The 23,944-nt window shown below is 38.7% G+C and overlaps 1 protein-coding gene across 6 annotated transcripts in view; it reads right to left on the bottom strand.

Annotated features, from left to right (window-relative positions):
* slc4a3 (solute carrier family 4 member 3) overlaps positions 1–23,944 on the bottom strand; it is a 66,524-nt gene that overhangs the window by 40,405 nt on the left and 2,175 nt on the right. For 2 of the 6 annotated variants that reach the window (XM_084954535.1, XM_084954536.1), the window contains exons 2-5: positions 12,904–13,308; positions 3,719–3,893; positions 380–630; positions 5–195 (exon numbers count right to left, since the gene is read on the bottom strand). In XM_084954535.1, the coding sequence (XP_084810661.1) occupies positions 5–195; positions 380–630; positions 3,719–3,893; positions 12,904–12,957 (671 nt within the window). In that variant the 5' untranslated portion in view covers positions 12,958–13,308. Of the gene's footprint in view, positions 1–4; positions 196–379; positions 631–3,718; positions 3,894–12,903; positions 13,309–23,944 lie in introns of those variants that run through there. The other 4 variants (XM_084954537.1, XM_084954538.1, XM_084954539.1 and 1 more) reach the window with 3 other exon arrangements.

Raw genomic sequence — 23,944 nt, 5'->3', positions numbered from 1 at the left:
ACACCTGTTGCATGCTGCTTCTCCTCCATCCATGTCATCGTTCTGTCCAGTAACAGTTATTCCCCCATTATGAGCCGCCCCCTTTGTCAGAGTCAGCGCGGTTGTTTTCCTCGACAAAGGTTGTTCTTCGTTTTCCGTGTGGACGATAGTGTGGTGAAGGGGTTCCCCCAAGTCCTCTTGGCTCCCCAAACTAAACTGAGAGAAAGAGGAGGATCAGTGAGGGGGAGGCATATATAAATCTGGCTATACGTAGTAAAACCATAATCAAAACCACAGATAATTCTCTTTTGTTTAAGTATTAATGCCACAATCATCTTATCAGCAGCTCAGGTACATGAGTGGATTTTGCAAAAGTTACACTGTATAAGTCACATTTTACCTGTGGCTGGACCTCAGGGAGCTCTGTGTGAGTGGCAGCCACCCCTTGCCCTTCGGTCTCCGACTCTGCCTCTTCCTCATCTACCTCGTGTATGGTAGGCGTAACGTCAGAAGGCGGCAGCGACGTCTTTTTTTTCCTACGCTTCTTTTTGCGCCTCTTCTCCATGCTGTGTACCCTCTTCCGTAAACGCTGGGGCACGGGCAGGTGAGTGGACAAGGGGTGGTGCATATGGTGAAATGTGTGTCTGTGATCTGTGTCAAAGAGAGGCCATGATATCAGATGGTTTATTCACATCAGCTGGCTGAGCAGCTCATTCCATATCACGTGAAATGCTTTTTCTTTGGTGATGTATAAAGACTTCCCAGCTGCACATCCATGACATCAATCGCTCACTCCAACAGCTCAAAGGGGGTTTATTGGATTGCAATCCGATGAATGTGGAGGCCATTTGAGTACAGCGTCATGATCAAGAAACCAGACAGAAATAATCTGAGCTTTGTGATACATTATTCTTCACAAAGCAGCCATCAGAAGATGGGTACACTGTGGTCATAACTGGATGGGAATAATCAACAACAATAGTCTGGAAGGTTGTGGTGTTCAAACAATTGCCCCCACAGCATTACACCACCACAAGCAGCCTGAACTTCTAGGATGGATCCATGATCAAATTCACTCACACTACAATCCAAGTGTTGTAGCAGAAATCAAGATTCATCAGGCAACATTTTTCCAGTCATCTGTTGCCCAATTTTAGCAAACCAATGTGAATCGTAGCCTCAGTTTCCTTTTCTTGGCCAACAGGAGCAGCACCCAGTGCGGCCTTCTGCTGCTTTAGCCCATCTTCTTCAAGGTGCAATATGTTGTGCATTTACAGATGATATTCTGCATACTGTGGTTATCTGAGTTAATTTTGCCTTCCTATAAGCAGCAGTCTGACCATTCTCCCCTGACACTTTCCAGTGTAAATTAATTCTGCACATGTTAAAGTCATGGGTCCTCCACAGAATGACAGCGGTACCATGAGGGGATGTTTTTATTCTTAGCTACCTCACACATTTCAGCCTGTCTGAAAAACTCCTATACTTATTATCGACTTCTCCCCAAACAATTTCTAACTGGGATTCAGCTCAGCAGAATGCAGAACAGTTTGAAGAATATTGGGATGAGACTTCTTATAGTTTGTATTTGGCTAAAAGGGTATATACATTATATGAATATTTTTTACCTTTTCTAGCCATTTGCAGTGATAGATATCACAGAAAGTCATAAAAATAAAATGCAGACGTTATTCTTTTTCTGAAAAACTATCGTCGCCAAACGTGTTGAAAAACTTTCACTAAAATCACTAATTAGCATTATATTTGCATTTTTCCTCGTTCCAGGATGTGTGAGCCCTTTATATTCTTTGTTTCTCTCCTACTCTCTGTGCCCACACAGGCTGCAGCCTATATTGTCATACCACCAACAGACATATTGTTCTGTTTCTTTTCAGGCAATGAACAGTTGCCGACTGAAACAGCACTTTTAATCAACAATTGCTTCCAAGTAATTTCCAAGCGGCAGCAGTGTGCTAATGTGAGCTGTGAGCTTCTGTTGTTAAAGAAGTTGGAAACTTTGAGGAGAACCTCAGAACGAGCTGAGTACTTAAAAAAGCTGATATACCAGCCAGCCTTAGGACTACTTATTGTTTGCTTGGGCCAAGACTTTGAATTCCTTTGACTATCAAACATGCAGTGTAAAAAAAGTGTAACTTTCAGTTGAAAGACTCTTCCTTTAATTCCTAAGAAACTAGAAAGACATAACTAAAACACTCTTTAACAAACACCAAAGGAAAGCAGCTCCATCTTTACCAATATTATCTCCTGTCAGGTGGTAGCCGTCAGCTAATCTCTTGAAAGCTAATCCAGCCTTTTACTCAACATACCCAATATATGGCGCCCTGCTTTGATCTAATCTCTTACCACAACGGACAGGGTCAGGATCAGCTGGGATACATGTGTATTTACAGTACAGGATATTTCAGCACTGATGATTGTTATGATGCCAATGCTGCCCAGATAGCAACAGTAAAATATTTTTTTAAAGCTGTAGAAAAATCGATACACATAATGTGGCATTGTCTTATTTCTTGCATAGGTGTATATATGTATATTTTTTCATTTTTATTTCTATTGTTTGCACCTTTGATCCAGGAGGATGATATTTCGTCCCACTGTATACTTGAGTGCATATTGTTGGGTTGACAATAAAAGGTGACTTGACTTGACATTGTTTCATGTCAGTGTATCTTAAATTGTAGTCTTCAGTGTACTGAGTGTATAGGTACCAGCAGCAATGGCTGCAGTGACTCCAGCCATGCTCTCAAAAGTATAGGACAAATGTGTCTATCATATAGACACATGCTGTACGTCCAGAGGGGGACACATTAAATAGGCACTTTTAAATTTTGTTTGTAAAATTTCATATTCAGTCATGTATTTTAAGATTTACAATAAGCTTCTATGTCCATTACTTAAAAAATACCGCCTTTTGAAATTCTTACGGATACATCCTGTAATTTGTTTGGACAGAGTTGCAACTTTTCCTCTGTAAAACATTTTGTGATTGTTTCCTTGTCTTGAAAAGCTCTATATAAATACATTTTACTTGCTTGCTTACTTTGTTCACAAAATCTAGTAAATAGTTCAAATAAGTGTGCAGTGCTCAATTCTAAGATGCGTGGTAGAAATTCATACACAGTGTACAGAGTGCACTGCAGATAAAGCTGATGGATACCACATGACAGGAGTACTGTCATGGCTGCTGGTGCCAGACGGTCTAGTCTCAGTATTTCAGTAACTGCTGATCTGCTGGGATTTTCCCACACAACCATCTCTGGGGTTTACAGCATCAGCTCTCTGGGTGAAAGGGCCTTGTTGATTCTTGCTGATAGAAAGACAACAGTAACTCAACAAAAACCACTTGTCATAACCAAAGGATGCAGAAGAGCATCTCTGAATGAAAAACACATTGCAGATGGGCTACAGCAGCAGAAGACAACACCAGGTGTCAGTCCTGTGAGCTGAGAACAGCGAACTGAAGCTACAATTTGCAAAGGTCACTGAAAATGAACAACAGAAGATTTGAAAAATGTTGCCTGATCTGATGAGTAGCCCTAAACCAAAATAAAATAAATATAGAAATGCTAATGAAAATGAGTTTTGGCCAGTAATATAAAAACAAATCCAAAATATCAAATTCAACCCTTCACTGCATTCTTGTCCCAGTGGCTTCTTTTGTTTGTGCAAGTGAAGCTATACTGTCATGTGTACACGTGTGCACGGCAGCTTTGCTTACACTCAAAGTCTTTCTCAGTGTAGTGTCGCCCCATCCTGTCTCCACTGGTAGAAGCAGAGTCACTGATGATGTCTGCAAAGCGCTCCACGGACAGAGCTTTCTCCCAGTTCTCTTCCTCCTCTTCTTCCTCCTGGTCCTCCACGCATCCATCCTCATCTTCCTCTTCTACCCTTACCTGGACGACAGTACAAATACTTTTAGTAAAGACAAAAAAGGATGATTAACTGCATGGCAATAACCGTAACTCATATATCCAAAGGCCACTCTTGCCCCCTGAAATTGAACCTCGGCTTTAACAATAAGTTTTTCCAGTTTGCTATAAAATCTATAGGTGATACATGAAATGTGTTACCCTGATTACTATATTGTATATGCTAGCAAAGTGGGAAATCTAACCGGACAGTTCTTTAGCACGACACACCTTGACTCATCAGAAACAGCAGCCACATGAGGGGAACATTCATGCTAAATGAAAGTGTAATGCTAATCTGGGATGAATGCAAAACAAATAATTATTTTTGCTACTATTTTATATGGAAAGTAGGTCTGCTGTTTCTATTTCCAGACATGATTTGCACTCAAGCCAAAGATTTCTTTTTGCTGTTAAAAAACAAAACAAAACATGTGATTGTATTTTAAAATAATTCTGCATCATCAGAATAGGAACACAGCGACTGTATATTCTCTGTTACATGCACAGAGGACATCAAATCAATACAACAAAGTGCTAAGCAGCAAAGAACTAATGCACTAGAGAGCCCCTGGAGACAGTGAAGACTGATGGGAGTGTCCTGCCTCAGCTATTTGGTGCTTGTGATAGGTCAGAATCACTGGCACATGCTGCTTCCTCTGCCTCAGATTGGTGCTGGCACAGTGCGTACTTTGGCTACCGTTCATTGGTCTCAGATTGCTGTGTGCCAGGGCTCCATTACTTCCTAATTACCAGCAGGATGAAGGGACATGATGCATTTAATGATCCAAGCTACCTATCTACACAAGGCTGAGGCAGATGTAGCTAGGCAGAATAAAAGAAAAATTTTTTTAAAGTGAGTGAGCAGTGAACGCCTTGTTTTTACTGCATGTCCAGCTCAATTTTGTTCATGGTTTAATGTGCTCTGTGTTCCAATGAGTCAATTTCCCCATTCACTTACTCATTTCCTTCACCTGCTTTGCTGAGGGCTATTCGTCAGAGTAAGACCCTGAATTTAATAGTCCCGACATATTGCAACAGGGAACAATATTCTGGGGAGAGTTTACTACAGACAAGAGGCCTAACTCTTTCATGTTAGCTTTGAAGTCAGATGAGGTGGAAGGACACAGGAGGTGGGCCACCCCAGCCCAGGTGGTGGCGGCGTGATACGTACAGGAATAGAATCACACACAATGGCTTACAGTGATTTGAAATATTGTATGCTTTAAGTACTGTATGCCCAAATCAGATCTATTACACAAAAAAAACGAAAAAATCAGGAATGTATATTTGCCCTGTTTGCTACGAGTGCCATCACTGTGGGTTACAATCTACTGTCTGTAGATGTAATATTTCATGAAAATTCAAAATCTCTGTGGCTGGTTTGGCCACTTTGAACCAATTAAAATGTAAAGAAGCTTAAATTAAAAAAGTCCAATCAACACAGCTGAGATCCTCTCTAACCTTTACTCTAACCGCCCGACATCTACTACAATATTAATTTTTCATAATTTGTGGTATGGTGAGCCAGAGATGCATTTAAATATTTATCAGCGGCTGACTACTGTTCAGGAGGGCGCATGTGGGGCTGTGTTTGCTTTGTGTGAGAGGATTAAGTGTACTCGTGTTAGTGATCAGGAAACACTAAGTGAAAGCCATCGGGGTTCTGTACGCGCATTTCAGTTAAGAAGTTACAAGGTGAATCAGGATTACTGTGAGGTCAGTTATAAATGATAAGCTACTGTAAAGCAATTTGGATTATGTTACATGTGTCTGTGAAGGTTCTCAGTCATCCAGGTCATCGTAGTCTAAGGAGCTTCGAAAGAAAAGCGTCTGGACTTCTTTAAGTTGCTTGAAGACGTTTCACCTCTCATCTTCACTTCTAAGAGCAATTAGTGGAGAGTCCCAGATTTTAAGCCCTATGGGAGTGTCCCCAAGAGGGTCGTGGACCCCCTATTGATCCTCTGCCTAATCACACGAGCCAAGGTGTGAAAACAGGTGTGGGCCACAATCAGCCAAGGTTTTGGGTGAACCCATTATGAAGCCTAGATCCACTGAGGTCATATGGCCCAGGATGTGAGTGGGCATTAAGGTGTCTGCGAAGGGATCTCAAAACTGAATTATAGATGGCACACAGTTGGTGTCGTAAGCCACCGCTTCTGTTCAAAGATGGTCGCTCACAGTAGACATAGAAGCTTCTTTCACTCCTCCAAAGGACAAAGGTCAGAACTATCTTAACTGTCCCCTTTTAACAGGTGTACCCTTGTTGAATGACCAAACTCTTCACCCAAAGTACACAAGTACTTCTATCTTTGAGGTAATATACTGCAATAGTTCATTCAAGTAAATTATTTAAGTTTTTAAATGCAAACAGAGATCGCAGCATGCACTGTTTGACTGTCACAACTATACAAGGAGAAACAGCATGCATGATGGGAACTTTCTGTGTCTTTAATGCACGTTAAATTAGATCTTCCTTGTTTCTTCTCACAGTAATGAAAACTAAGTTAACCATGATGAAGCTTCATATTAAATTAGCGTCCTACCATTGTACATGTATTATCTAATGAAGTCATAGAGAGAAGCAGGTTCACAGGTTGTATTTGTAAAAATTTTTTAAAATAAAATAAAAAAGGACGTCACATTAGTTGTATCAAAATATGTGTTTACGTGAAAGAAAATAAAGCTGAGTTGAATAAATTAGCAAACGTGAGACGAATGAGTACACATCAGCTACCGAAGCAACCATCAAAGAAACAAAGACTTTGAATAAACTTTGGTTTTGGCTTATAAAAGCTGTAGCCAGGTCTTGCTTATACAACATTTAGGATACTGGAAAACACCATTGGACACTAAATTTAAAATATAAAATGAACCTTTTACTAATTAAAACACAGACGGATAAAAATATTTAGCTCTTTAAAATTCTTCTCTTTGTGTTTCCTCGCAGAGTGCTCCTCTTTCTGTTGCTTCCTCCTCCTTTTATTTGGCGTGCCGTGTTTAAAGCGGTTTCCCTCTCGCTTAAAGCCGGGCCTCTTTGATTTAAGGAGCTGGTACGCTTCCCAGAAAAACAAATCACAACTAACATACATATCAGCATCAGTGTTTTGCTTTTCTTCTCACTGCACAGCTGATGTTTATGAGCAATTATTTCAAACTGAACAGTTTGCATAAATATGATGTTTTGAAATAAAATGAGGGATGGTGAGCTCTCCTCAAATATGGTTCAATTATTGCATGCACCCATAAGCCTTATGAGCCTAACTACTTCTGTTAACTTCTATAGAGTCCCTGTAGAAAACAGCAGCCTTTGTCTTCAGTAAATTAGCCCATTTATAACTGCAACGTGCTATCAAATAGAAATATTCAACATATGTTGCGTTATCTTATACATATGCCCGCGCTGCAGTATAGAATTGAACTTTTTGAACAATACGATGCCACACAGTATCAGTTTTAGGTTGAAGGTGTACTTGGAACCCTTTTGGTGAAACCTTCAATTAAAGTTTACTACAGAGGGGACAAACTGACAGCACTGCAACCAAGCCTGTGATCCTTTTACGTAGTAAGCACTTAAAATAAGAACTTCAAATAACTGAAGACCAAGCAAATAAAGAGATACCACTGATTTGTCAATTTAACATATAAATGCAATGCAACTGTATACCAAAGCTGGATACTTGTTTTCCTGGGGCTGTCAAAGAGTACAATGTAAATCTAAGGACAAAAAGAAAATGTCTGCAACAAGTCATCATGGTTTGGTTTTTTATGTAGAAGTTTCAAAAATATGGCAAATTAAAATGATAGAATTTAACCAGGTTTTTCCATGCTGCACCACATATGAAACATCACTGTTAGCGTTGAGAAAAAACACTTAGATACATAAGCAAAAGGTGCAATGCAAATATAAGAAATACAATAAATTACAGGAGTGCAGCATCCCACATTACCACCATATGATGATCAGTGCTGTTAGCAGCAATGTGCATTGCCCCTTCAACATGCAGTCCAGAGGTGATCGGGTCTTTGCAACCGTAGCACCAAGACTCTGGAATAACCTCCCTGCTCATATTCATTGGCTATTATCTGGCTTGTTGTGTTGTCACCTTTCTTGTTTCTTGCCCTGTTCCTTCTTAACCGTTTTGTTCTCATTGTCTCATGCTCTGTCTGACTGTGAAGCACTTTGGTCAACTCAGTTGTTATTAATATGTGCAATAGAAATACATTTTGATTGATTTGATTGATGTGCCTTAAATAGCAAGAAACAAAAATGCGTGACTACTAGTAGTTGTGGTCCACTGACAACCACTTCCAGGACCTATGCTGTGTTGTTTCAGCCAGTTCACACCTCCAGTGAACATGTCAAAGTGTCCCCCAGTAACCCTAAACCACACCTGCCTCCATTAGAGAGTGAGTGTGTATGTGGTGGTTAGAAGTGTTTAAAGGTATAGAATAAAATACTGTATAAATGTATGTGTGAATGGGTGAATGTGGCTTACAGTAAAAAGCGCCTTGAGTGCTCACTAAGCGTAGAAAAGCTTGGTATAAATAACAGTCCATTTACCATTCACGTTAGAGAGCAACACCAGTGGTCTCTGTGGCAACGGGGACCATTGGGCTTTGCTTTAATATGATTCATACACACATGCCCTCACACTAAACCACAAAACAAAGTCTCGACTAGCAGAATCAATCAGACTATAGGAGACTAAAACCTGTGCAGAGAAGCCGCTCCGTCTCACTGCAGAGGCTCCGTCTGTGTATTTGAACACAGAGCTGACAAGTGATTGAAGGTAGAAAAGAGTCTATTCTTTGCAGCCAATCGTTTAGCCTGTTATTTCCATCAAACTACAATATGTTACATGCACTTTAGAGGACACAGTTCCCGCTGTGCATAATGACACATCACCTACTTAGATGATAGAACTGTTTTTCCCTGAGATCACCGGCTATTCTGTTTCGCTTGAAGCAAAGCTACAAAGCATTGTGCAAAGCAGGACATGGAGCATTTTCCACAGACCCGAGGGTGACTCATCACTGCATGGAGAAATTGGAAGTAACAATTTAGTCTTCAAGACATTTCAGTGCTCTTTTCACTCAAGATAATCATCTTGCTATTGTGTAAGGAAATGCTATCGCTCAAAATATGAGCAAGGATGTACACCGAGCCACACCAGAGTCTAAACAGCAGGATTTTATGACAAAAGTCAACTCATTAATTGAATCTCTGCAATTTGCTCAACTTCAATGAACTCTGATATGCAAATATGGTCTGCTCATTATCCATTTATGACCTTGGATTGAACAGTTTTAAGAATTTAAACAGAAGGCAACTGAGCTTATTATCAGTTTTGCACCATCCACCTAATTTCCTCTGCCAAACTATAAACTGCTCCACCAAAAGTAATTGTAGACCACTATAAGAGCAGATGGTGCAAATATGTCTCCTGAGTACAATGGGTCTTGTGCTGGCATGTTTCTGGCTGGCTAGTACGAACAATAGCAGTTAGTTTATCAATGGACTGTCAGCTAGTCCTGTAACATTGGTGCATGCGGCCAAGCTTATGTTAATTTAAAATGTTATTGCTTGCTGCCATATGGCGAAAATATAAACAATGCCTTTGGAAATATTGGAAACAAGCCCTTTGTTTTCGGTACACATGGTGCATCAAAGGGCAGCGTTAGCCTGAGGATGACAGAACAGTAATGTCCAAATGCTTCCGACTGAATTAACAGATCCAAGTAGAAAATATTCAAAACAACAACAAATATTATGTTTTATTGCCTACTGTACACCATTATGGATATGGAAATATCTGCAGGCATTGCTCTCTGGTCGAAACAAGTGTACTGGCAGCTAACTGGTGTGAAAGTGTGAACTGAGTGCTGGAGATGTTGCAGCTAAGAACTGACTTAACACCAGCTCAAACAAATCATTTCATGGCTATCTGTCAAACAATCATGTGAAGGCTTGTGTTCTCACTTAGCTTTCTGATCTCAAGCCGCACTCGCTAACAGCACTGAAGTTTCTGGAGACCTCCTCCTGTAGCTTTAAAGGAACACAACTCTATTGTACAAGCTGCTATAATAACATCTGCTACACAACACTTTTCTTATTCAGATTACTTACTCTATTACTTATCCAGAGTAATAGAGTAAGTAGCTGGTTAGACACCATGTTTCTTTAAGGACTGACCTCAATTCTATCTGAATTTAGAAGCAGGCCTTTATGTATTTAAGACATTCATGTGGATAGATGAAGCTGGTTATCAGATGCATTGCAATGAAAATGTACAATATGTCTCGTAATTAGAGCAGGGCGATATGACCAAAAATATTTAACACGATATACATTTGAAAATTTGCGATAACGATATAACTGACGATATAATTGACACTAGACAAAATGCTTTACAACTCCACAACGTTATTAGTGCAAAAAACCCCATCAATGTATTTTCACTTAAACAAGCAGCTGTTTTTTATGTGCATTAAAGTTATACAAAAAATTAATAGTGCAAATGCAAATTCCTTGCTGACAGTTTAACCAAAAGGCATTTGCAGTGGGAACTGCCCGACATATCCTCAGCATAACCATGTATAATATCCACAAAACTTAAAAAGAGGTTATACACACACAATACGGTAATATTATGTTGAACCACAGTATGTATCACTCCGCGAGGCTCCTGACTACGATAGCCGTAATGCTCCGACAATCCATCAAGCAGTGCAGGTTCATAGCTTAGCAAAGTCGTACTAAAACATTTGACAGATTTTCGAGCGCCGTGTACCACAGAAAATCGTTTCGAGGTCAGTAAACACAACCAGAATTCATACATAAGGCACACGGGATTATAAGGGGTACTGTCGATTTTCAGAAAAATCAAAGGATTGATTTTAAGTGTGCCGTATTTTCCAAAAAACACGGTAAAAACGACGGCCCGCTAGCATGCTCTACCAAAAATAGTGCTTTGTTGTGTATCTGACGGACGAAGGTTAAACCAGTTCCACACTAATGAAGTTGCAGCATTTTTACAGACCAATTCTGGTTCATCCGTTTCATTCAACGATCCGCTTTTGCCCTTCTCATTCTCCGTCGCCGCCATGCGTATGATAATAAAGGCACTGTGCATGCTCCATATTCTATCGCGATATTTCATTTTCTTATCGTTGCCCAACATTATACTGGTATTACCGTGAACGGTATGATATGGCCCAGCCCTACTTGTAATAATACTGCCTAAGTATAAGGACAAAAGAAGAGTATTTGTAACCTTCATTTTCTGTATTGTAATGAATTCTGTATCCTGACTAAAACTCTTCAATTAAGCCGTTCCTCTGGAGATGCTCAGTTAGCGGTTTTACAACTACTCTTTCAATAATGTTTAAAATAAAAGTTGGAGATTGATCTACAAATAGCTAAGACAGCTGAGTCAAGGTATGTCTTTTTTTGAGTAATGGTTTCATTACCATCATTTTAAACCGATTCTACTAAACCACTAATAAATGGTAGGACTTCTTTGAGCAATATTGTAGGAAAGGGGTCTAATAGGTGACTGTAGTTCAGGAGGTGGAGCAGGTCATCTACTAAACAGAAGGTTGTGGTTGGATCCTGGGCAGTTCCAGTCTCCATTTGGCAAGATATTAACCCCAAGTTGCTCTCCAATGCATGCGTCAGAATAGGGCTGGGCCATATCATGCCTTTCACGGTAATACAGGTACAATGTTTGGCAACGATAAGAAAATGAAATATCGCGATAGAATATGGGTAAAACGTGCATGCGCAGTGCCTTTGTTTTCATACGCACATGGCGGAAAAAGCATGGTGGCGACGCAGAATGAGAAGGGTGAAAGCGGATCGTTGAATGAAACGGATGGTTTTTTGGAAAAAAAGGGAGACTTAAAATCAATCCTTTGATTTTTCTGAAAATCGACAGTACCCCTTATAATCCCGTGTGCCTTATGTTTGAATTCTGGTTGTGTTTACTGACCTCGAAACGATTTTCTGTGGTACACGGCGCTCGAAAATCTGTCAAATGTTTTAGTACGACTTTGCTAAGCTACGAAGCCGCTCCGCTTGATGGATTGTCGGAGCATTACGGCTATCGTAGTCAGGAGCCTTGCGGAGTGATACGTACTGTGGTTCAACATAATATTACCGTATTGTGTGTGTATAACCTCTTTTTAAGTTTTGTGGATATTATACATGGTTATGCTGAGGATATGTCTGCCAATTTCCACTGGAAATGCCTTTTGGTTAAACTGTCAGCAAGGAATTTGCATTTGCACTATTAAATTTTTATATAACTTTAATGGAGATAAAAAACAGCTGCTTGTTTAAGTGAAAATACATTGATGATTTGTTTGTTTTTTTGCACTAATAAAGTTGTGGAGTTGTAAAGTATTTTGTCTAGTGTTAATTATATCGTCAGTTATATCATTATCGCAAATTTTTAAATGTATATCGTGATAAATATTTCTGGTCATATCGCCCTGCTCTGCGTCAGAATATGAATGTTAGATAGAAAGCACTAAAGCGTATGAATGGGTTAATGCGGTTGTATAAAGTGCTTCGGAGCTCCAGGACAATAGAAAAGTGCTATATAGAAATCAGTCCGTTTAATAGACACGTTGATGGTTTGTAGAACGTATGTATTGAAGTTAATACCAAAACTCAAGCACTTCTGATTTAAGGCTTTCTTTTTCAGAGCCAAAGTATCCAAGGTCATACGCAGTGAGGATGTAAGACTGTTAACAAGATAACCGACCTCTGTGGGAGTAGAGTTCAGGTAGCTGCTCTGCACTGTGTTGGCACATGGCATTGAAAAAGACGAAAGAAAATGAACTGCATCCTTGAAGTTTCAGATAGACATCTACTGTAATGACATTCATTAACCCCTCCTGTGCAATCCATTATTATATTATTATGCTAACTATAGTTATGTTTATTTTTATAAGAACAGGTTCAGTTTAAGAAAACAATAATTCTTACCTGCTGTAGGTTTATTAACACATCTATGTCAGGGGCATGACCTCCTGTAGCCATGGGGCCCGGCAAGCAGCCAGAGGGTAGAGCAGACCTCTAAAATGTGCAGGGTCCCGCAGGGAAGTGGACTAGTGTGGCTGGAATGAGGGGAGACTGCCTATGGAATTGCTGTGAGGAAGATGATGCGGTGGACGTGACTGGATTAACAAGGGTGGTCCAAGAAGTGGGTGACAAAGGTCAAAGTGTTTAGGTGTTGGGGTCAGGTAGGGTTTGTATCTTTGGGAGAGGGGAATAAGCAGGAGAGAGAAAGAGGGAAAGAAGGGCTGCACGGCAGGAACCTGGAGGAGGACGGGATCAGCCCTTCTCTTTCACTGCTGGGGATCCAGGAAGCCTTTGGGGTGGCATAACCTGCTGGAGAATGAACAGGGTAGGAGGTTAGCAGTCAGATATGATGGATAGTTTCTCCAGTGACCAAGCACATGTAAGGTTATGCAAATATAGTACATAATCACCATATGCTGATGGATACACACCCAAAGAAACACAGTCATATATAACCACAAATTACACACAGTAAATTAAAAGTCCACAGACAAATCTGAAAACAAAATGTGAATCAGAGAATCTAATTTTAATTTTTTTCCTTTTTAAAAAATGTTGAGGTTTTTTTCAGCTAGGTAGCTTAGCATAATTACAGGAAGTGGTCCAAATTAAACGATGTTCTGTAAAAACATAACAAAATCCACCTATAAGCAAGTCTAAAGTTTGCTATTACTGATTATAAAGCGCTTTGAGTGCTCAGAGTAGAAAAGCTTTATATAAGAATGAGTACCACAAAAAGATGTTGGAGGTGTTTGCTTACAGATTGTACTGCCTTGTACAAAGGCAGGGTAGCTGCTTTGACCTTTTGCAGCTATGAGCTGGTTAGCTTGTACATTATTATTTATGTAAAAGTATATTCAGGTGGTAGTAATGTAATTGACATTATAAAACATGGACATAGCTTTTGCTCTGGAAAAATGAAGCTACATGAATTTTACTTGAATGTCACTAGATGGCGATAGCTGTGGTTAGAAAAAAATACTTAAGCCTACGCTGTTCTGGTGAGTTTATGAGCTCACTAAATTATTTTGGATCGTATTTAATAACAAAAACTTTTTTTGTAAATCATGATCACTAGCCAATGAGCCACTAGCAAGCGGTTATGCTGCCTATGAGACAAAAATTGTTAAACTGAAAAAAGTCTGAAGGTTTGGTCACTGACTGCTTGGCTTTTTATGTCATAATTGAAAATGTGGCCAATAAAAGTATATATCTGAGTGACGGTAATAACATTTAATACGTAAAATGGCATTACGGTAGAATTATTTGTCTTTGGTGTAGTGTGACCTAGATAAGTTAGTTAAGCTATTTATTACAGTAAGTCAGGTAAAGTAATTATATATTTGAAACAGCTATTTCCCCGCTTCTCACCTAGCTGACATTGGCAGGGAAACAGGGAAATCTAGAGCTCTGTACCAGAAAATACCAGACTGATGCAAAAACCAGCTCAGTGGGACTGTTACCATTATGTTAAAATTAAATTTCCAGATAGAAATTAGCATCTTACCAGCTAAGTGACTGTTAAGATATCTTCACAGATCATTACTGCTGGTGCTCCATGAATTAAACGATTACAAGTCTTTAGATCAGTTTCATAATTTGAAAACCCCAGTAGCACACATACACAAAGAGCAGACAGCTGAATCATCCTGAAAATGTCAAAAATAAATGCTAGTGATTGGACTGGTCTCAACATGATGGAAAACAGGTGCTTCTCTTCCATGTAAACATGCCAGTTGTTGGTCTGTAATTATATTATTCTGGTCAGTGCGGGAGGGGACGGGGCAGGGGAATGAGCTGCCATTTAAAATCCACTAACTCCTCCAAAGACTGAGTCTGTGCTGTCTATAATTTTGGTGTGCCTACATTGCTTTGCCAGACCAGAGAGAGAAGGAAATACCAGAATACGCTAATCCGAAAATCCTTCTGTCATGCGCAGGCTTTACTTTGATTAACTCATATTTTTGATTTATTGAGCTAATAATATCCCTTTGTTTTTATAAGGCTTCGCTGCAGTATAAACAAGAAGGACGCAAAACAGAAAACAGACTAAATTAAGCAAATAATAAGTAAGAATGTACTGCCAACATAAAATAGTCATGGGAATTAATGAAACCCAGTTAAATCAACCCTGAGTGACCAGTTGTGTTTGGTGTTGCCGTTTTCCCACAGTCACAATATGAGGCTTCACATCTGTCTCCGTTTTATTCAGCTGACTCACTTGCTCCCTTTGAGACGTTTACATTTGGCTCACAGCTCACATTATACACAAGGCACTGCACAAATAGAAGTACTGTAGGCTGCTGAGATCTAGAGCAGTTTGAGGTTATGTCTTTAACAGCGAGGTACTATGCACATGCACTCCATAGTACTGCATTAACAGTTCAGTACACAGCAGATGCATACACCTCCCCTGCATAACCACAGACTAATCCATTGTGAGTAACTCTCAGTGTTTTAAAGCACAGCTTTATGGATATGCAATGAAAATATAAATCAAGCAACGTGAATATGGAGTGGTAACGGGGTGAACATGGAGTAGGTAGTCACACCACAAAGCTGACCCATATCTTGCCCTGCCTACCACCACCCAGAGATATCAAATGTCTCACCCCCTTGACACAGCCATGTAATCAGAGAGCTCTGAATGGTTCTGCCTTTGAATGTGTGAAAGGATTGATACATTAGTGATTGTGTTACAGACACTGGTGGCGGAAACAGCTGAGGAACGCCAACATTAAAAAAAAGGAAAACAAAAGGCCTGGTAAACATCCAGTCTGCAATACAAAGAATCAGGGTGACTGGTCAGGGTGTGATCCTACAGAGTAGTAAAGATGAGATGATGGTAAAATATACCGATGGATTTCTGTTAAACATCAGCAACTGAGCAAGAAAGAAAAAACATATTTATATGACGATGCAATGATTGCATAACGAATGTGAGAAAGAAATCCTTGTCATATCACAAGTACATGGCAGGTTGGTAGATATGCCAAAAAATGTGTTTACAGACAGGCATTTCATTTGCTCAGATTACTATGTAAAGTGGATGCTTAACCTTGCAATTGACTTTATAAATACCGTCATTCTGGGCTCCCTCTGCTTGACAGCCACCTTGTTTAAACTGTTACATGTTTCAAGAGATCAGCATAAAATATCAACTGCCAAAAGTAATTCGATCACAAGGTCTAGAAGTTAGAAACAAGCTATAAAAAAGTACCAGAAGAATTCTCTAGACTAGGAGTTTTAAGGACTAGTCACAGAGTTAATGGAATTGAATAACCATACCAATTCTGAATGTACACTAATACTGATGTCAATAGTTGGGCCTATTGGTGGTTAACCCTTTAAGACCTACCATAGAAACAAGTCCGCCAGAGTTATCTTTATATTTTTACATGCTGTAGTGCAGCGGTCCCCAACCCCCGGGCCTCAGACCGGTACCGGTCCGTGAGTCGTTTGGTACCGGGCCGCGAGAGTTGAGGCTCAGGTGTGAAATGTATGGTTTTCAGGGTTTCTATCGGTTTTCAGCGTTATTTTGTTATCGTTTTGATCGCTAACTCGGTTTTCCTGGGTCTTTTCACGTGTGTTATGAATAAATCTTCTTTTTTTCGGTACCGGTACTAGTTTTATTTTGTTGTATTTATCCGCGACACCTTAAAGGCCGGTCCATGAAAATATTGTCGGGCATAAACCGGTCCGTGGCGCAAAAAAGGTTGGGGACCGCTGCTGTAGTGCCATTTTTGGGAGCATTTCAAGTTGCTAACATCAATACAACCGTTATAGCCCAAATTTTAATAATATGTATGCATTAATCTATAATAACTACATAAATAAAAAGTGCAAAAAAGTGCAATAAACTACAAAAGATGTAAAATCGTATTTGGGTTGTTTTTTTTTTTGTTTTTTTTACATATATTTCCAGTTAGAGAAATTTAAGAGGTTTGTTCCTCAAAACTGTAAATACAAAAGAGTTGCACAAAGTAGTTTCTAACAACAGGAAATTTATTTTGAGTGTCTTCGTAGTTTTATTTTTGAAATACACCAAATTTTATATAGTGCTGGAAAAACAAAAATAAATATTATAATGCAAATTTGCAAAAAAACAGCATGTGCATCAAAATAAACTATTTACAGCAGTGCATTTTGAGTTCCAAGCATCCCAGAAACTATTCAAAAAAGCATGAAGTCAGACATGACTTTTAAAATCACCAGTACAGGCTTATAAGGCCCCTAAGGTAAAAAACTACATTTTCCGCGAAAAAGACGTCACTTCCGGTTTCAGCCAGGTAATGGTGGACACGCTATAGTTCGCGCTTACGTCTATTCCAACAAAGGAAGTGTTATGAACAGCTGATCAGATCGGCAAAGCATGTTTCTGGAATATTATATTTTTGTTGCTGCAAGCGCTTTTTATGCTGTTTTTGCAAAGCCATATGTGGAACTTAGTGACTTAGGACAAGATGATGACATAAGATGTAAGTACAACTCCTCCGGTTTCATGTGCAGAAAAAATTATTGTGCTAGAATCAGAATCAGATCAGAAACTTTATTGTCATTGTCACGAGAACAACGAAATTAAGAATGGTCCCCGATCATTGCATCATCCCTAGCAATATCAAAATATAAATAAAACAATGAAATTCAATAAATAAAATAGATAGAATACTTAAAATACTAATAAGATGTAACAGTAAAACATTCACATACATTCCCACACACATGCTTCAGACCGTGCATAGATTAACACAAGAGTGGCGTGATGGACATTTTTTTTGTAGTATTCAGATGTGTTATTGCAGTTGGATAACAACTGTGTTTGAGTCTATTAGTCCTTGCTCTGATTGCTCTGTACCGTCTGCCTGAGGGCAACAGTTCGAACAGGGAGTGGCCAGGATGTGAGGTGTCTTTTATGATGTTTTGGGCCTTTTTAAAACAGTGGGCGTTGTGTAGAACTTCCAGTGTGGGGAGAGGGCAGCCAGTGATCTTTTGGGCGGTGTTAATGATCCCTTGGAGTGCTTTCCTCTGAGCCCCTGTGCAGCTAGTGTACCAAATACATATGCAGTAAGTTAGAACACTCGCAGTAGCTTGCATGGTTCTGGTTCTACAGGGATTTAAAAATAGTTACGCAAAACGGAGCGTGCCCGCTCCGACCGGTTTTAAAGGGTTAATACTATACATTGTAATACATATACTATTGTAGATTTACAAGACATCTGATGATGTTATCAGAAGTTCTGAGTAAACATGGTATTTACTAACATTTGATAGACCAATTAATACATGACTCATTAATAAAGAAATGTAATAACATATTAAATAATAAAGCTAATAACTGCAACCCCACTCAATTTAAATTTGCCTATGTGTTTTTTTATTACCTGTATATAGCAGAAAGTCAAGCCCAGCCCTACTCTCATTTGATGCATAGTATTTAAGCTGTTTTCCAATTTACAGTCCCTGCACCTGTGCAAGCTGCTTTGCAACCCAGCTCCATTACATCTCCTTCTGCCCATGCTGTTTCTGTTTGTCTTTTTTAATTGATGCCTGCTCTGTACTGAATGTGGAATCTCACCACTTCTCTCCCCACCTTCAGCTTTCCGTACATCCACCAAAGTGCTGGGATGTCCCCAAAAACAACAAAATTAATGCTCTGATTTATTTCCTTTTAGGTTGTGAGTTTGACATTAGTATTTCTTTAAGTAAAAATAAATGAATTAAATTAAATAAGTAATAAACATGTAAAACTTTTTTTTATAAAGAGAAAGCTTAAAATATAGTCCAAAAATAAAAGTTGTGAGTAGCCAAAATGAGTTTGGCTTTTTAAATGAGTTTAAAAGGCCAAACTCACTCATATTTTAGCCTTCGATATATGAGTGAGGAGCATGGATATCTGAAAGCATCTTGGTTTAGAACTGCTGCTCGACCATGTTGAAAGAAGCCAGCTGAGGTAGTTCTGGCATCTGGTCACGATACCTCCTGAGCACCCCCCTTTGGAGGGTTTCCCGGCACGCTCAACAGGAGGAGATCCCAGGTTATTCACAGAACCCACTAGAGAGAATGTTTATTTCTTCTGGCCTGAAAATGCCCCATGATCCCCCAGGAGGAACTGGATGTATCGCCCTGCCCAGGACATCTGGGACACTTTACTTAGCCTGCTGCCACTGTGACCTAGCTTGTGATATAATGGTTGGATGTCAGAAACTTAAGTTCCCCCCCAGCTCTATGTAGTTGTTGAATGTTATCTGATCATACTTGTTTTGGAAAACCTTTGTGTTCAAAAACTGGTTTCAATCATTTTTTTCCCTATTAGAACAAAAGGACATTTTAAAAAAACTTATGCCGACACAGAAATAGCACAAAAGTGATGTTTGTAATTTAAAAGAAAAATCACAGGCTCCAGGAGTACTAGCCTATGTGCAAGAAGTGGCTGTTACGCAGCCATCTGTTCATAACCATTTCATAAACACATTAGTTGTTGTATTAAACGGCAAATACAAATATTTAATTTATTGACTACATTAATGTGATTAATAATTCTTGCCTTGTGAGCATCTGCAGTGCACTTTTGACCAAGGAGGGTTAGGGTCACTCTTTCTACCATGTTTACTGGGTATAACCGCATTTTGAGAATTTAAAGTAATATACCACTAGTTCCAAACTTTGCAAAGAAAAACCACCATATATGTCTCAGTTAACCCAAGTGATAGAGTATTTTCAGGGGAATTCAGTTTGATTTATATAAGAAGAAGAAGCTAATTTGTTTTTGTGTCTGACTGCAAACTTTTTGTTTATCATCCATAAATTAGCAGAGTGTAATGTGCACAGAGGCAGAAAGCCACAGATGCTTGTAGAGTTACTGTTCAACAGCTTGGTGTTTGTGACACATCATTTAATCAAGGTAATCGCAGCGGATCAATACATCTAATGGAGCTATCTTTTGGTGCAGCCATTTGCAAATTAGGTGTTGTAGCCCCCAGATTGCTGCAGGGACTCAACTAACAGCACTTTAAAAAGACTTTTAATCTAATGTGGCATAACAGCACCACATGGCACATATTCAAGTTAAATAACGTTGAACAAAAATAGAAGTATTTAGTATTTTAAAGACTCTTAAAACCGATACTGATATATCAGATTTAAAAAATCTGATATTCCAGTATATCGGACAATATTTTTTTTTGTTTCCGAGACATATAGCATCAACAGATTTTCTTAATATTTTTTAAGCTATTTATTTACTCGTTTACACTTTGCCCGACTCATCTTGGATCAGCCTGTTGTTGTATTTCTGTGTTGCCAACAGGGAAGTTGAAAAATGCCCTCTGGTGGCCAAACTATGTAACACCAACACTCACAACATGGCCTTGGGTGTTTCTGCTGTGTCCTCTTTACTTTTTCAAATGTTCATTTATCAAACATTATAAGTGCCGATATTTGTAGATCCGCAAATAGCTAATATAGGCTTTATTGTATTACTTGCTTTTGCCTTGTAGCCTTTTATGTAATATGGGATGTTAGACAGTATATTTTAGAGCCTTAACCACAGAGAAAAACACAACAATTTCAGAAGTATTAATTTAGTCAGTTAATTGTGGTGTGACATTGTTAAACTGGTAAGCATCGCCCACGTTAGTGTTCTGTACTGGCAGCTACTGCGGCTCTTTATAGGATGTCAAGAAACTGTCATTAAAAATTGAATTTTTCTATGTAAGAGACAAGATTCAAGACTTGTTAGAAGCTTGTATAACTAAATTGTAGATGAAGTCGTTTTATCCTACTCAGAAAAGATGCTAATGGCATAAGTAAAAAAGGGTGAAATAAATAAGAACCTGTGGCTGGGATGTGGCATCTTATTAACTTTAATTTTTGACTGATAAAAAAAATGTTAATGCAAACTGCTTCCCTTCAGGTAACAGAAAAGTCCATTTAGTTTCTAAATCAAGTTTAGTAAGCATGAAGCCCATGACTGTATGCAGGACAGATTCACCCAAAAGGTGCCATGGGAAAATTTAAATTTAAGGTAAACCTCAAAATGTTTACCTGGTGTCCCTGAGATTTTGCTGCTTCATCATACTAAGCAATTGTAATGAAAACAAAGAAACCAAAGAAAGAGAGTGGTCGAGTTTGACAAAGAATTAGTCTTGGCATCAGTGTAGAGACATCTTGCAGACTTTCACAGTGCACACTGACAAACATGGACAGGACCTCACATACACACGGAGGGAGAGTGTAAGATCGTGACTTGCTGTTAACCACATTTAACCTGTTAAATCACATGTATCCACCTGAATACTGCTAAAAGCTTCATGTAAATATTATAATCCACTAATAATAATAATCTGTACAGACCACTGCTGCACACAAACTGATCTACTAGTCTCAAAGACTGCAGTAACAACCACTTCTCTAACTCCAGGCCAGATCGGGGCACTTCAGACACAGCAGTGAGCTATTTCTTCATGTATACATCTAAATTTAGAGATAAGTGGGCAGCAAACTCAGAGACATGATGGCTCATAATTCTACAAAGCCTCAAACTTGAACACAATGATGCTACAGACTTAGAGTGCAATATTTTAAGCTTGACGACCAAAAAGTATAAAGCTCTTTTCATAACTATAGTCATCAGTTTTGTGCATTCATATTGTGAGACTGGAACGACAATGATAAATTATTTATTCAATCTGATTTAATTCAGACACTGAATTTATCATTAATCCATTTCTAATTTCTATCTCAGACGTCATAAACAATTTATATCACAAAATCAATGTTGATAAAACCAAACGGAGAAAAGATTAATGTGTTTATGTAAAGCTCTTTTTTGAATTCAAACAACTGAGAATAAATTAAATTTCATTGGTGCTGTAAACAGCAGTTATACATAACATTTTAAATAATTCAACAACAGAAACTAGGTTTGATAAATCATTTTCATCTGAAGAAATTACCTGAAATCAGTTTGTGTACTAAAATGACTAAATACACAGAGAAAGTGTATTTAGTTTTATTCTTTGTCAGTACAATTGGACAACACAAATCTATTGAGATGTCTAAATTACTCAGAATAAGGGGTATTAAAAATATTTTGTCATTGTACTATAACAACGTTGTTGATTTTCCTAAAACTAGACTCTGACAAACACCATCCATATTATAGTCATTTTAAAAAATAAAACTACCACTGAGTTTTTTCAGGGGGAAAAACTAAAATAAAATAAAGTTTCAAAACAATATAAAAATGAAAGAGTAATTCGTAAATACAAAATTTGTCACGTCCGGTGTGGCAGACGTGTGGAGTTTGTAGAAAGGACCCAAAATGCGGCAGCTTTGGTGCAGGTGAGTATTTATTGAACAAAAGTAGATACAAACAGAAATGGCGAGGGTGAGCATGAACTAAGAAAACCTAAACTGGAAAAAACTAACAGAACTAACCAGAAACCAAAATGCAGGGAGGTACGAGGACATACACAGAGAGACGCAGTGAGACTGAGGGGAACAACACAGACGAACCAGCACTTAACAGAGGCAGACACGAGGTTTAAATACACAGAAGGATAACGAGGGAATGAGACACAAAAGGAGGGCACAGCTGGGAGTAATCTGACCTGACGAGACAGGGGAAAAGTAAACTGAACATACTGAGATCAGACACGGATCTTCAAAGTAAAACAGGAAACACATACACGTAATGACATAACCCACAACCTTAACACAGACTGGGGGACACAGAACATAGGAACATGAACCATGAAACAGAAGAGTACAAACACCCCAGGTAACCAAAACCAAAATTATAATATAATTAAAAATTATAATAACTGAAGCAGATTTCTGTCCCGTCTTCACCCTCACCCCCAACCAGTCACCAGATGGACACCTGAGCCTGGTTTTCCTGGAGGTTTCTTCCTGTTGAAAGAGAGTTTTTCCTTCTCACTGTCGCCAAACCACTTGGTCATAGGGGGTCATATGTTGGGGTTTCCTCTGTTTTCCTTGTATTATTCTTTTGTATACAAATAAAGCACTGTTGTTGTGATTTTGTGATACATAAATAAAACTGAATTGAATTGAAAAAGATTTGGCACAGTAATGGTGATCTTCTTTTCAAGAAGATAGACACCTACTGTTCAACTTTTAGCAATAATATAAGTATGATGGGCGAGTCAACCATTTTCAACCAGAGTGAAGTGTCTCAACAAACTACTCAAAGAATTTTTACAGTAAAGACGTCTGATTGTCACTACTGTGAATCTAAATATCCACCTGTTGCTACCATCAGATCAAAATGACTTTGGTTTACTACCAAGCTAGTTGCCTATTTGATGCTTGTTTCTACTTAGCTCTTGCTAAAATAACTTGTTTTGGCAGTGACACCTGGTAAGTTGTTCCAGTAATACAAGTACTTTTCGCAGTAATATATTATGTAAGGTATTATAAGTCAGATTTTCAGTTTTTCCAATTAAGTCCATAATATTTTTGCATGTTTTTCACTTAATTTTACTGACGTATCTGTTTTTCAATTACTAATCAAACTACACCAGCTTTAACCAAACCAAACCAACAAACTAGCTCATTAGTGCGAACAGTCTAATAAAATTACTTCCTCAACAAAACAGAAGAAAACACTTCTTGACAGGTCAGTTTCTGGACTGGTCAGTTTCAGTTTTCTCAAATATTTCTTTTTCAATCCTTAACATTAGCATTTTGGCTGCTACAACGTTTGGCTTTTAGCCCCAAAAGTGACCATACTGGGAAGAGAGGATAAGGATTAAGTTAACAGCTATGGCTACAAGCTGAAAGCGTCCACTGAATGAGTGCAAAACACAGATACATAAACCAGCTAATTAGTATAAAGTAACAGACTAATGAAATAGTCAGATGTGCTATACCACACAGCAGCCCATATTACATGTCAGATAATGTCATTAACTTCTCCAACAGC

The sequence above is a fragment of the Perissodus microlepis genome, chromosome 16 (assembly GCF_051167445.1).
Source record: "Perissodus microlepis isolate ML-2025 ecotype Zambia chromosome 16, ASM5116744v1, whole genome shotgun sequence".
Classification (NCBI taxonomy): Eukaryota; Metazoa; Chordata; class Actinopteri; order Cichliformes; family Cichlidae; genus Perissodus; species Perissodus microlepis.
Note: the sequence above shows the minus strand (reverse complement) of the source record. Positions and strands in the feature narration are given on the sequence as shown.